The following is a 13,486-nucleotide window of genomic DNA, read 5'->3' on the forward strand; positions in this document are numbered from 1 at the left end:
AAAGCGCTTCTTCTTCTTGAAAAAACCCTAATTTAGGAAATAAACAAATTTAGAAACACTTTTAAACTTAGTAATACACAAGGAGCCAAAGTTCTTTGTATATTTAGAAGCTGAAAGGAAAGAGATTTATTTGAAAGCAATGTAAAAGAGAAATTAAGTGAAGAACATTTTAAATAATAATTTTAATGTTCAAGAAACGATTTTTGAAAAAGATTGCAGATAGTTGGTTTATTGTAAAAACATTAAAGGACTTGTTGAGACAATAATAAAGGAAAGAAAATTGTCAAAATATTACATTTTAAAGCTGGGCATTGATGTTGGAGGCGGAATTTTAAAAGTTTATTTAAAGATTTTAGAAAAAGTGGTAGAACGTAATGTCAAAAAAATTTTTTCAGCCATGAGGAAGGAATAGGTGATGAAAAATACAAAGATGGTGGCGTAAACAAATTGTTTATTATTGGCTTAAAATAAAAAAACGTGTCTGAATCTCATTCAAATCTTGAGAAAGTTATTACTATTTTAAAGCTAAATAGTTTAAAATACTTTTTGTGCATTCAATATGAAATTGGTCGATATTTTTTGGAAAGTGCAGCATCAACCTTACATTTTTATTTGCTATCACACCATAGGCAATTCTTGTCTTTGGTGTAATACCAAAAAAAAAAAACAAGATTTCGAAAATTATGGTGAGCTCAGAACTTTATAAAGTATCTGTTCATTAGCTAATGCTTACAAATCTTCTGTAAAGATTTTTAAAAAATCCAAGCTTTTAGCTGCATCTTATATTGATTGCGTTAACCTTCCACTGGTTGATCTGCCTGATGATAGAAAAGTTATTGAAATCCTTGCTTCAATGGAAATTTATTTACTTTGTGTAAATGCAAACAGATTTTATGATAATCTTGAAAAAGATTTATAATCTATGGATACTACCTTATCGGCAAACTTGTGGAACCAAATTTTAGGTTTTCAAAGGCCTACGCTGCACAATGTGGATACAAAGTTTCTAGTAACCTTAAAGACAAGAATCTTTCTTAACTTTTATTGATTGTAAATGGAAATATATATAAACGTAAGCATTAGTTTCTGTCGTTTAAACCATTCTCTAATTAAAAAAACATTTAAATTTATACTAAAAGATCAATTTCAAAATTTTTTATTTTATAATTTTATTATTATATAATTTCATTATTATATAATTTTAATTATTATATAATTCAATTATTATTAATAATTTTATTATTATATAATTATATTATTACATAATTTCAAGATTTTTTATTAAAATGAATAACCTCCAGATATACATTTTCACATTAACACAAATAATATGTTAAAAAAAAATCACGGTAATTAGAGTTTGGGAACAATACTATCCTCAAATTAGGGCCCTAAAGTCCAAATAGGGAATTAGGAAAGGGGGCAATGATGGCACTTAAAAAAAAACTCTACCATTATAAACTCGACTAAAATTCATCTCTAAAACTCTAAAATTTAGTAAAAAACTATTTCAACGTTCTAAAATTTTAACCTCGTAAAGTTAACAACCCCCTCAAATAGAGGGAGTTTCAAACTTCCTTTGTCGCCATTTATGAAAGATTTTTTAAAGATAAATAAATTTTCTTCCAGGCTTCTATCATTGAAATTTTTTGTGTAACGGGTGATGCGGAAGTTATCGGACAAAATAAAAACGTCAATTAATTATTTATAAATAAAAAAACAAACTACTATTATATTTTTTTTAAATAAAGCGTTTATCTTTTAATAAAAATATAATATCTTTTATATGAAAAAACACCACCATCTGCAATTGATCACAATTTTGCTCAGACGCCTTTCATATGCGACTGTAAAAAGTTTAAATCAATTTCTTGCAGTTTTAGTTTAATGCGATCAATCAAAACTTGCTCTGTTGAAGCTTCTCAATCTCCCTCGTAAACCTTCTGTGCCATATGTCCCTAAAAATTTTCAATTGGTCGTGCTTGAAGCACATTTGGGGGATTGAATTCTTTATCAACATAATAGACATATTGATCCATCTAAATTAGAGAATCTTTAGAATAATGAGAATTTGCTAAATCTGGCCAAAATAAATATTTAAAGTCTTCATGATACTTGTGAATTAATGGAAGATGTCGTTTTTCTAAACATTCATTATTTTAGGTTGATTAATTGATCGCTACAGCCTTGAAAGTGCGAAACAATGACTCGGACATACCACGAACACATATTGCTATCCACATTAATAATTTTTTTGGAAATTTCTCTTTTCCTATAAAACGAACATTTTCTGGGCATGTCTTTTTGTTGTTTGTGTAGTATCCAGATTTTCCAGGCATGTTGTCCCCTGCAAAACAAAAGTATTTTTTGTCATCGATGACTAGAAGCGATTTTGTGTTATATAGTTGGTTAACTAGTTTCCTGCTTCTTTTCTTTGCCTTTATTTGTTGTTCTATAGTGTATTTTGGAGTCTTTTCACGTTTTCTATATTTAATATTCATTTTTTTTAACTGAAGACCAATTGTCGATTGATTTACACCGAATTTAATACCTATTTTTCTCTGACTGACCCCTTTTCGATTGTTGACAAGTCTCGTTAATTCGGCTTTCTTTTCTCTAGTCCAGGATGTCGGACGACCAGGGTGCTTTCTATCAGAAAACGATTGAACAGTTTCAAGTCTTTTTAGGTTATCATATATTGTACTTCGAGCAAACCCTTCCTTTTCAAAATGATTTACGATTTTTTTTTTTTTTATATTAGGTTTATTTACAAAAAACATTTTTAGTCGCTTTCGAAAAGAATCTTGTTCAGCTGCATTTAACCTCATTTTAAATAATTGTGTTTCAAATAATAAAGTTTATATTTTATAGAACGTTTATGCCTATGCATAAAACCACAAAAACTAATTATTATGCTCAAATGATAAAATTAGGATTTGTCGGATAACTTCCGCATCACCCGTTAGCATTCTTAATTGATATCAATATTACAAAATTTAAAGTTTGCGTCGTCTTTGGAAGTTACTAAAGAGTTTAGGAGGGACTCTAGTATTAAATTACATAGATAAGATTACTTTATAAATTTCTTGAAGATACGACTCGTTATTTACAATAAAATCTTGGATCGCGCCAAGTGCATACGCTAAGTCACACGTTGAATAATATAAAACGCAAGAGCGAGAGAGCGAAAAGAGCGCTTTCTCTTTTATATTTAATTTTTCAAGAAACCAACTGGCTGTTGCGTTAGCGAACTAACGCAACAGTTACATATTTTGAACACCAAAAAATCATAACCTGTCCGTTTAACCCCCCTTTATTTTTGAAAGACGTCGATAGAATATTTTCAAAATCTAGGTCATAACAGAACAAAGTACGGTGGTTTCGTAAATGCAATCCGTTTCTGGTGTACTTTTTTTTCGTAAGAAATATTTCCACTAGGGTGTGCTAACAAACCGGCTAACTTTGCGTGAAAAAGAATATAGATGAAAAAAACAAGTTTTTGCCATAAAGTTTTAAACAAAAATTCAGGTTTAGTTAAAGCTTTTAACAGTTGTTGTCGTTGTTTTGCACAAGCTGAGTGTGGTTTCTAAATCTCCGTAATGTTCCGTTTTTATGGCTTCATACTTTATTACTGTTCATCAGTATTGATAAAATAGTATTAAGATACAAGATATTTTAAACACAAGAACGAGTTGCAAAGTACTAACACCTGTTCCATAAAATTTGAGACTTGAATTTGAGACTTTGAGACTTGAATTAGCGATATTTAATTAGTAAGCTTGATAAAATAATTAGTATTTGGTATCAAATGAAAGCTCTATCTTTCCTCTTTCAATTTTCATATAAATACTCTGATCATTTTTTGTTTAGATAACAATTTAAAATGCCAAATCAACAAGCCCTAAAAGGTCGTGTATATAATTTTTATAAAAAAAACACGTTGTTTGGAACCATTTCGAGATGGAGGACTACTCAAAAGCTACAATTTATAGATATATGAACAGTTATGATCAAAATAAACCATTGGGTCGCAAAGCTTGAATTGGAAGAAGGCCTACTCTTAATACACAAAACAACCGCATCAAATTAAGGAAAATGTTTAACAATCGAAGAGGTGTGTCACTTTCAAAGGTTTCTAGAAGACTTGGTGGTAGCAAGAGCACCATCGGACGAATCTTAAAATGCTTTAAAAAGCCTATTCTTTGTTATAAAAGAAAAAAAAGATCAAGCAGAACTCCTGAACAGAGGCTTTGGGGTTGCCGAAAATGTGGTCGACTTTATTCAATATATCGCAACCATGAATTTTTTATTGACGATGAGTCATACTTTACTTTGTCGAATAGCACACTGGCTGGTAATAATACATACTATTCAAATGATCAAAAATTGACACCAAACATTGTTAAGAATTATGATGTTGCAAAATTTGAAAAAAAATTACTTGTATGGGTGGCGATCTCCTCTCGAGGAGTCACATCTATTTACATTGTTTCTTCTTGCCAAGCGGTAAACCAAGAGATCTATTTAAAAGAGTGTTTACAAAAGCGCTTGCAAACTATTATTAATAAATATTATCGAGACACAGAACTTACCAGGAGTTTGTGCTATAGAGGATTTTTGGGCAATGCTTGAGCGGGATGTGTACAAGAATGGATGGTCTACAAATAATATATCAAACCTTGAGCGTCAGCTTCTTTATTGTGCCAGTAGACTTGACCTAAATGCTGAACAAAAGCTGGTTCAAGGTACCAATACTTGACTTGATCAAATTCGAAGATATGGAGTCTGATAAATTTATTTTTATTTTCCTATTCTGGATATTTAATTCTAAGAACATACCAAAAAAAAAATTTTATCGTGTTTATTTAAGTTTTTATTCAAGTTTAAAGCCAGTTTCAAATTTTGTGGAACAGGTGTTAGTAGAGTAGAGTGCTTGAGTCTGTTGATATTTGATGGCTGACTACAAGAATATTGACGCATTACGTATGATTATATACACTGATAAATGTATAATAACATTTTATTATAGGACCATTTCACGTTATATCTCTAGAACAAAATGTTTTTCAGCATTGTTATGTTTTCTTAAGGTTCCAGGTACTAATATAATAATATAGATAAAAAATCAGTTTTTTCAAAAATATGAGTTTGGTTATTCTGAAACCAATATGGCGACAAAAGTGAAATAGCGTAAAATAACATGTATTTGAGCCCCTTAAACTTAATGAAGGCAAATTTTTTTTTTTTTATCGGATCATGGGAAAGAGCTTGTTTTACACTCCTACAAACTATGAAAATCATGTTGGAGAGATTTTTTCTATGAATGAAAAAAATTAGGTCAATGTATAGATTTTTTAAATTTTACGTTTTTGTACTAAACAAGGGTTTATCATACTTAGGGTTCGGACTGTTGTAATTGTAATTGTTAAAATTAAATACAATAACACATTACAATGCAATAATATTGTATTGTAATACCAGAGATGTAATTAAAACATTATTTATTGTTATTGTATTGCTGTGATGTAAAACAATTAGAATTACTAATTGCTTGTTTTGATGAAAAATAGTTATAATAAATATTGTGGTGTATTTATAATAAATATTGTATTACTATTTCAAAGTCCAATAGTTATTATATTTTAAAGTATTTAGATTCATTTTTACACGCATTTATTATTATTTGGGCACTAGAAAATTTAGCGGGCACGTGAAAATCGTTTTTAGCGTACATAATTTCATTTGTTTTGAAAAGTGAAGTAAAGCCAGGAATGCCAAAGAAGTATATATTCTACGTATACTTAACAAATATTAAATTCAGGGGCGCTCGTGGCACCCATTTTTAGCGACCATTTACATATAATTTTTTTATTTATTTTGATAAATGTTTAAATAATAATTTATTCCATTCAAAGTCACACAAATATCTAATTGAATATATGTTTGTAATTAGATAATTGTTTAAAATGTGAAGTGAAATTTTTTATTTTTTTAAAATTTTGTCTGAACTGATATGGAAATATTTCACGGGATGATGACGTCTAAACGAATTGATTAACTACGTAAAGAAAATGAAAAAAGTTGATGTTTATTATTATAAAATAACCGCTAAATAATTTATCTTTATTATTATAAATAACCGCTAATTAGTAAAAAGTTACAGCATTATGGAATCAGGGAACCATTGACTTGGGTAATTATACAGTATATCATCTGAACATGTGAACTTTTATTTTGCAACAATTTTCTCTTCATTTTCAGATTACTCATCTAAAGATGAATTTCAATACAATATAATTTCAATACAAAATTTATTGTTTTTGTATTACCATATTACAAAAATTGTAAATCACAGGTATCGTTATTGTTTCAAAAAGTCAATCTGACTTAATTTGCGGATTAAACAGTCCGATCGTTAAATATTTTACAAACCATAATCCGAAAATTAATTTACGAACTTATAGTGAATTTTTTTTTTTGCGGATTCTTTTTGCTGTCTGGATTATTAATCCGAAATATTTTTACGAACTGCTAGCAGATTTTTATTTTTGGGATTCTTTTCTATGTTTGGATTATTAATCCAAAAAATTTTTACGAATCAATTTAACTTTAATTAACAATTCTGCATTTTAATGAAAGGTTAAAAATGTAAAACAGTGACGGTTCAATAATATCAAACACTGCTTTAACAACATTCACGCTAATTTCAACTATGCCGTCGCATTTATTATTTTTCTAATAGTTAAAGGCATTTCGCAACTCACTTATGTTTAATTTTACCTCTTTCATAGATTTATTGGTTGATTTCGTTTAAGATTCAAAGTTTGAGGTAAATTTTGGAACTTTACCAGCTAACGATAGACCAATATCAAAAAAATATTTGTTAAACTTTTTAATTATGGCTTCTTTATTGTAAATAATTTCCACGTCAACTAAGAGTTTTTGTGGCAAATCGTTTTTTGGACATTTATTTTTACCGATCATCTGCTTTGTCACATTCCACGTTTTTTGTGTGTTTCCGCGTGTTTTTCCAACAACCTGGCATAAGAATTTTTTTTTCGTGTTTCTTTGTTTTTTCAAACTTAGTAATAGTAATAGTAATATATTTAAATAAATCTTTTTAGATAAAATGACAAATAACTAAAAAATAAACAAACAAAACCAACAAAATATACAAAAATTTACGGCTTGTGAAATATAAACTTTAAGTAAAAAAAAAGCATTTGCTATTTCATAGCAAGTAAGTTGATATCAAAATTGAGAAAAAGAGAAAAAAAAATTGCTTTTATTTAATTAAAGTTTACGTCTATAATAAATAGTATCTAAAAAGCCAATATTTGTAGCTGCTAAAGCACGAATTAATGCATAAACGTGCAGTTCATCTTTAGCAAAAGATGTACTGTTTGCAGCTGAAGAAAAAAAATACTTGTCAATTCTATTCTTAAATGCGTTAACTGACGGAGCCTATTTTCAATCATTGACAATAAGATTTGTAAAAAAAATTGTGACGAGCATTATTATATATGAATTCACGCATTAGAACGTTGGAAAATGATCTGCAAACAGGTGGATTATGCCAATTTATAATCTCAAAATCGTTTTTGAGCTTAAGCTGTTGAATCAAGTTGTGTTGAAGGATCAGGCAATCAGTATCGTGAAACTCAGGTCTTATTTCTTGTAACAGTTTAGTGTCGTCAGTATAGATTTAATGAACTAATTTTATCTTATCCGTTAAGTCGTTTATATAAATGATAAATATTGTTGAACCAAGTACAGACCCTTGAGGAACTCCGCTTAGAACATTGGTCCAGTCGCTAGAATGTTCTCCTAAAACAGTTCGCTGTTTTCTACTAATTAAAAATGAACTCAATCCATTTAAAAACATTGCCATTAATCCCTTTTTTTTATGAATTTAATAAGTAATTAATTTAATTTGTAAATAATTTAGTATATAATTAATGTGTGAAGAATTTAATGTGTAAGTAGTTTAATGAAAATAATTTTTATGAATTTAGTGAACTTAATAAAAGGCTTTTAATTTATGAAGTTGTCTACGGTGAGAAACTTTATCAAACGCTTTCACGAATTTCAAAAATGCAATATCGACAAAATTTATTTTACTTAACGGTTTTGTGATGTAGTCGACACTCTCCAATGAGTAAGATGTGCATCCTTTTTTGGACATAAACCCATGCTGATTATGTAAGATGCAGCGTGTTTTTTCAAGATATTTAGTTATCTTTTCGCTGATAATCTTTTCCATTACTTTACATGGAACTGATGTGGTAGACACTGGTCTATAATTAGCGGCATTAAGACGACTTCCTTTTTTAAACAACGGTGTGAAGTGTGACTGTTTCCAAGCTGTAGGTGTTGAGCCTTCGGACAGTGCTTTATTGTAAAGTAAAGTAAGAGGGTAAATCATTTGAGCTGCGCGTTCTTTAAGTACCTTTGGAATAATATTATCAGCACCAATAGATTTATTCGGTTTCAAACCTTTCAAATGAGCTAGCGTCGCTTCAAAATTAATAATTATATTGCCTAAGTCCTCTCGATCATGCCTTCTCTCAAAAATAGGTAAATGACTACTTTTACTATCATCAACAAAAACTGATTTGAAGTGTTCGTTAGTTCTGTTTGCCAAATGTATTCCCACTGTTAACGTTTCACCTTTTGCATCAGATACTAATACATCAGCACTAATAGATGCATGAACATTCTGTTGCGTCTTAGAATAAGCGTTCACTCTTTTAGGATTACTTTTATCTGATGCTAGTTGTGCTTCATAAACTTGAACACGACGTTTACATGCTTTCGGCACTTTGTTTCTTAGTTTCCTATATTTACGAATCAGTGTCGCTAATCGCCAGTTAGTCGCAGATAAGTAATTGCCCAGTTGCTTTTTTGCTATATCATAGCTAGTACTTCCTTACTCATCCACGGCGCATTACGAGTATAAAGGACTTTTTTTAACGGAATAAATTGCTTGCTGAGTTAATCATATTTATTGTAGAAAAGTTCAAAGCACTCATAAGTGTTTTTGTTTTCAAATAATTGCGTCCAATTAGTTTCCATAATCTTTTCACCAAAATTTATATAGTCACCTTTACTAAAGTCATATTTTTTGTTTGAGAAAGTAGTCTCATTTTTAGAAAGGTCGACATAATCCCAACGACAAATTACCTAACGGCAGAGAGCTAGATAACTTGATTATTCTCGTTGAAGAGTCTGTAATAATTAAATTAAAATTTTTTTTTGCTTTACCATTAGATGCTTTGAATGTTGAGAAATCAACTAATTGTTCTAGGTTATGATTAGCCAAATTAAGAAAAACACTTGCCACACTATTTTGACCGTTTAGTAATTCGATCCTGTCATCATCGTGCTATTTGATATCCGGAAAGTTGAAATCACCTTCAAGTAACATACAACTATACGCTTTTCTATCAACAGCTTGCTTAGCCAACATGATTGTTTTATTTATATCATTTATATGCGATAAAGGCGGTCTATAGACACGACCAATAAAAACAATTGTGTTACCGATTTTAATTTCACACCATAATTGCTCGGAGTTGCTGCTGTTTAACATCTCTCTTAGATGACGATCAAATACTTCATTCACGACAAGATCACGCTTGATGAAGATAGCAACACCACTACCGTAACCAATTCAATTTTTCTTTACTAGTGAGTAATTTTTCAATTGAGAAGCAGATATTTCAGTAAACCATGTCTCAGAAATAAAGATTAAATCATATTATTTATTTCACAGAGTGCAGATAATTTGTTCATTTTATCAGGGTTAAGAGAAATTGCGTTTGTATAAAAACATTTTTAAAATGTATTTTTAGGGTTAGATTTAGTAGATTTTATTTTTGTATTTAATGCATTTAAATAAGTATTTGCAGTTAAACATTTTGATTCATTGTGTTTTTGTAATTCTGGCTGCTTGTGCATCTCTCCATTTGATGAAAGTATGCTTTTTACGTCCATTGATTTCAACTTCCTGTGAGACATCAATTTATCGCTGCGGATGACAAATCTAAAGGGCTTGTCAAGTTTTCCAAGTTTGTCAAGGTCAGAATTAGCCGCTTTTCTTTCTGAGTTTAATTTATTGAACTCACTTTGTTCTGCTGCTGTGCGGTCAGGGCGTATAAATATATCTTTAAATTGCCCGATGCCGATTGTTTAGCCGATGCTATAACGTCGTATTTGATAGATAGCGAATCAACTTCAATCATAAGAGAAGCAGGTTTACCAGAATTAAAGTTCTTACTTTTTTGAAACCTTCAACTCTAAGTCAACTCTAAGATGTTTTTATATTTTTTGTAATTCAATTATTTTTTATATGTTTTATGTTTTAAATACTTTCCTTAAAGTTTTTGTTTTCTCTTAGATGATTTATACAAACCTTCGGTCATCCATGGCTTTAAAAGTGAATTAGCAATTATAATTTTTTTTTTACTGGAAATGCCAAATCATAGTGTTTACAAAACTGTGCCAAAAATAATTTATACGCATTGTTCGCGTCTTGAGAATGTAATACAAGATTCTAAGAAGCAATTATGAAAATTGTTAGTGAATATATTATCTAGTAACGTCGACGAGGTCTTAGTTATTCTCGTTGATTTATTTATTGTGGGAATTATATCGTGCTCAATAAGCGTATTTAAAAAACATTGAACATTTACATTTGAAGCATGATTTAACAAGTTTAAATAATAATCACCAGTTAAGTACACGTGTTTCTTTGAAATGTAAATTTTGCTTGAAAATTTTTTCAAATAAGTTTGAAATAATTTTAAGTTATCAGCTGGTTTACTATAAATAGAATTGATAATAATATTTTTGGTCGCTTTATTGTTTATTTTAATGCATAACGATTCGCAATCTATTTCGTTAACATTAAGGTTGAAGTACCCCAAAAATGTTAAAACTCATGTTCAAACAGTAAAATTGATCTTAAACAATATATAATGTCAAAATTTTATATTTCAGAATAGAAATTTTTATAAATTGTGCATTGTTGCCATGGTAACCAAGAAAATATTGAAAAAATAACCAAAAAACAGTTAATGCCCCGGCTAACTTATCCGAAGAACTACATATATTCAAACTGTCATACCGCAATTCCCTTTAACTAATACTTTGAACTGTGATCTGAACCTAAAATTTTATGAAAAATATGATAGTTAGTTCTTCAGGGGGCAAATATGTTGTCGTTTAATGAATTTTGGTCAAAATTAGGCAACTGAAATAGGCGTAGAACGTGTTCTGTCAAGTATTTCATAAAATTGGAGGTTCAAATAACAGAAGGTATAAAATAAGACAATTACTGAAAATTTCATCATTAAACACCAAGCGGTTCCAAAGTTATCACAGCCGGGGCATTTAAAAACCTTGTTTTGAGAAAAACGCAAAAACAGAAAAAAAAAATTAAAATTTCACAAAAAGTATAAAATAGAACTAAATTATGTTTAAAATAAAGTTTCAGTGACCCAGGGGCATACTTACTTCCTTCAAAGTTTTCATATTTGTCCTTTGATTCTTTTGACAACCCTGGTAGAACCTTTCGCCGCTTCTTGGATGACTTTAGATTTTTATATCCAGCTAAATAAATACGTTTTCGATTTTGATTATCGCACAAACTTAATGTATATTTACCAGGAGTCATGTTTAACTGTTTATAAATTTAAAGAGAACTTTTTCTCCTAATATTAAACTTTGCTACAGCATCAAATGTTTCATATTTTAACTGTGTTAGGCTGACATACTTTGTTTTTTGGATTCGATCCCAAATCATTGCATTTAGACTTTTGTTTTGATTTTGTGTCTGCCCATGCAAACATTTACGTAACAAAGACTTCTCACTTAAATCTGCATATATTGGTTTTAAATATTTTATAATTGATAGTGGAAGTCCTTCACCTGGTTTGTACATTGATTTAATAGTTGCTTTTTTTTTATGATATCTGCACCAACTGTTTTCACCAATTGGACAGTGAGTGTGCCAGTTATTTTCCTTTGATGAGGTAACATGAAAAAATATTGCATGAATGGATTTCTTCATGCTTTGTAGATTGTTTTTATTACTTCTTACCCCAACCCTATAATAATTCTGAAGATTATCAATAAGACTGTTTGTTAACTTTCCACGGCCACAAAGGATTTTCATGTTTTTTTAAATGTTCTTAGACGTGTCGCAATTCGTTTCTGAACATGCCCAACACATTCTTACTTTTCAGCTTCAACACCAGGATAAGTAAATTTCACAGCTGGATAACTTTTACTGTCACCATCTCCATAAAACTTAATATACTGCAATCCGTATTCTTTGACAGATCTACTAAATATGCGTTTGGCACCAGTTTCCATACTTCCTGGTGAGCCAATACAATTTAGGCTACAACTATGAGATTTGTACCAATTTTTGTAGCTCTCTGAATTCTTAGACTTTATATCTTTGCGTAGTTGACATTGGCTACTATTGCTGTCTACTCATTGGCTCAACATCTAACACTTTTCTATCCATCGACAATGTTGTCACAACTCTGTTCAGTGAACTGTATCCTCTACTTTGCCAAGTTCCATCAGTTGATGCTCCAGTATCAACAATGTTGTTGCTATTACATTTTATTTCTTTTGCAGCCTGAAGCATTGTTTCTTTAGCAACTGTAGTAACAGCATCAGTAATAACCTTTACAGAACCAGTGTAATTTTTTTTACTCATCGAACTTGGGAGGTTCATTAATGCAGAAATTTTTTCAAGTCCTGAATACCCTTGCCCAATTGATCTCATGCTATATACAATACGTAGATTAATATCATGAGTGCGGTTATAAACTTTAGATGTATAGAAATCTTTTCTATAACACTGCAGCAACATATTAAATTCGAAGCATATCCTTTTTTTTTCACAAAGTTTTCTTTCAATACCAAGCTATTGTCGTTAATACACTGTGGACAACATAAAGATTCAAGCATAGTGTTTAAAATTTCAACATCAATTACTCTATAACCATTTATTTTTTCATCATTTTTATTTGGAATATCATTTTTTGATATATTCAATCTTGTTGGCTGATTTTGAAGAACTAGTATCAATGTCTGAATATTTTTTTTAGTTTGTCATTGATGTTGGTGATAATAAAGTGTGTTGATTACCACAAAAAACTCTTTTCTTTCCAGTAACTCTAGTTGTTTGCTTGACTCTATCTTTTCTTCCCATAATTAAGACTAATTTTTTTTACAATTTGATAAAATATGTTCTTATTACACTTAACAACTCAAAACAAAGTAAATATTTGCATTTTAAGAATGTTTAAAAACTGAAATAATTAGAGGCAATCGAGTCAAATTTAATTTAAGCAAAGTAGATAATTAAAGTAAAAAAAAAGTGGAAAAAAGCCTTTATTATAAGCAGATTTATACTTTATGTGAGCCTCTGAAATAAGCAGATAAGCAGAAGCCTTATCGTTGCTAT

At 29.7% G+C, this 13,486-nt stretch overlaps 1 protein-coding gene across 1 annotated transcript; it reads right to left on the minus strand.

The window, feature by feature from the left end:
* Positions 1-8,020: 8,020 nt before the first annotated feature.
* On the minus strand, positions 8,021-11,677 carry LOC136078408 (uncharacterized). The gene is made up of 5 exons (XM_065794180.1): positions 11,518-11,677; positions 10,415-10,430; positions 10,280-10,309; positions 9,415-9,659; positions 8,021-8,907 (listed from the first exon to the last, which is right to left on the minus strand). The coding sequence occupies exons 1-5, from the start codon at positions 11,675-11,677 to the stop codon at positions 8,021-8,023; spliced, it is 1,338 nt and encodes a 445-aa protein (XP_065650252.1).
* Between the last annotated feature and the right edge of the window lie 1,809 nt (positions 11,678-13,486).

This window comes from Hydra vulgaris, chromosome 03, assembly GCF_038396675.1.
Source record: "Hydra vulgaris chromosome 03, alternate assembly HydraT2T_AEP".
Lineage (NCBI taxonomy): Eukaryota > Metazoa > Cnidaria > Hydrozoa > Anthoathecata > Hydridae > Hydra > Hydra vulgaris.

Excerpts from the sequence above, each read along its gene's own strand:
- LOC136078408 (XM_065794180.1), bottom strand. The coding sequence starts at position 11,677 with ATGACTCCTGGTAAATATACATTAAGTTTGTGCGATAATCAAAATCGA. Across the intron at positions 9,660-10,279 it reads GAGTTGAAGGTTTCAAAAAA|TGGTGTTGCTATCTTCATCA; the intron begins GTAAGAACTTTA and ends TGGTTACGGTAG. Across the intron at positions 8,908-9,414 it reads TAGTTGTATGTTACTTGAAG|CAAAAAAGCAACTGGGCAAT; the intron begins GTGATTTCAACT and ends GCTATGATATAG.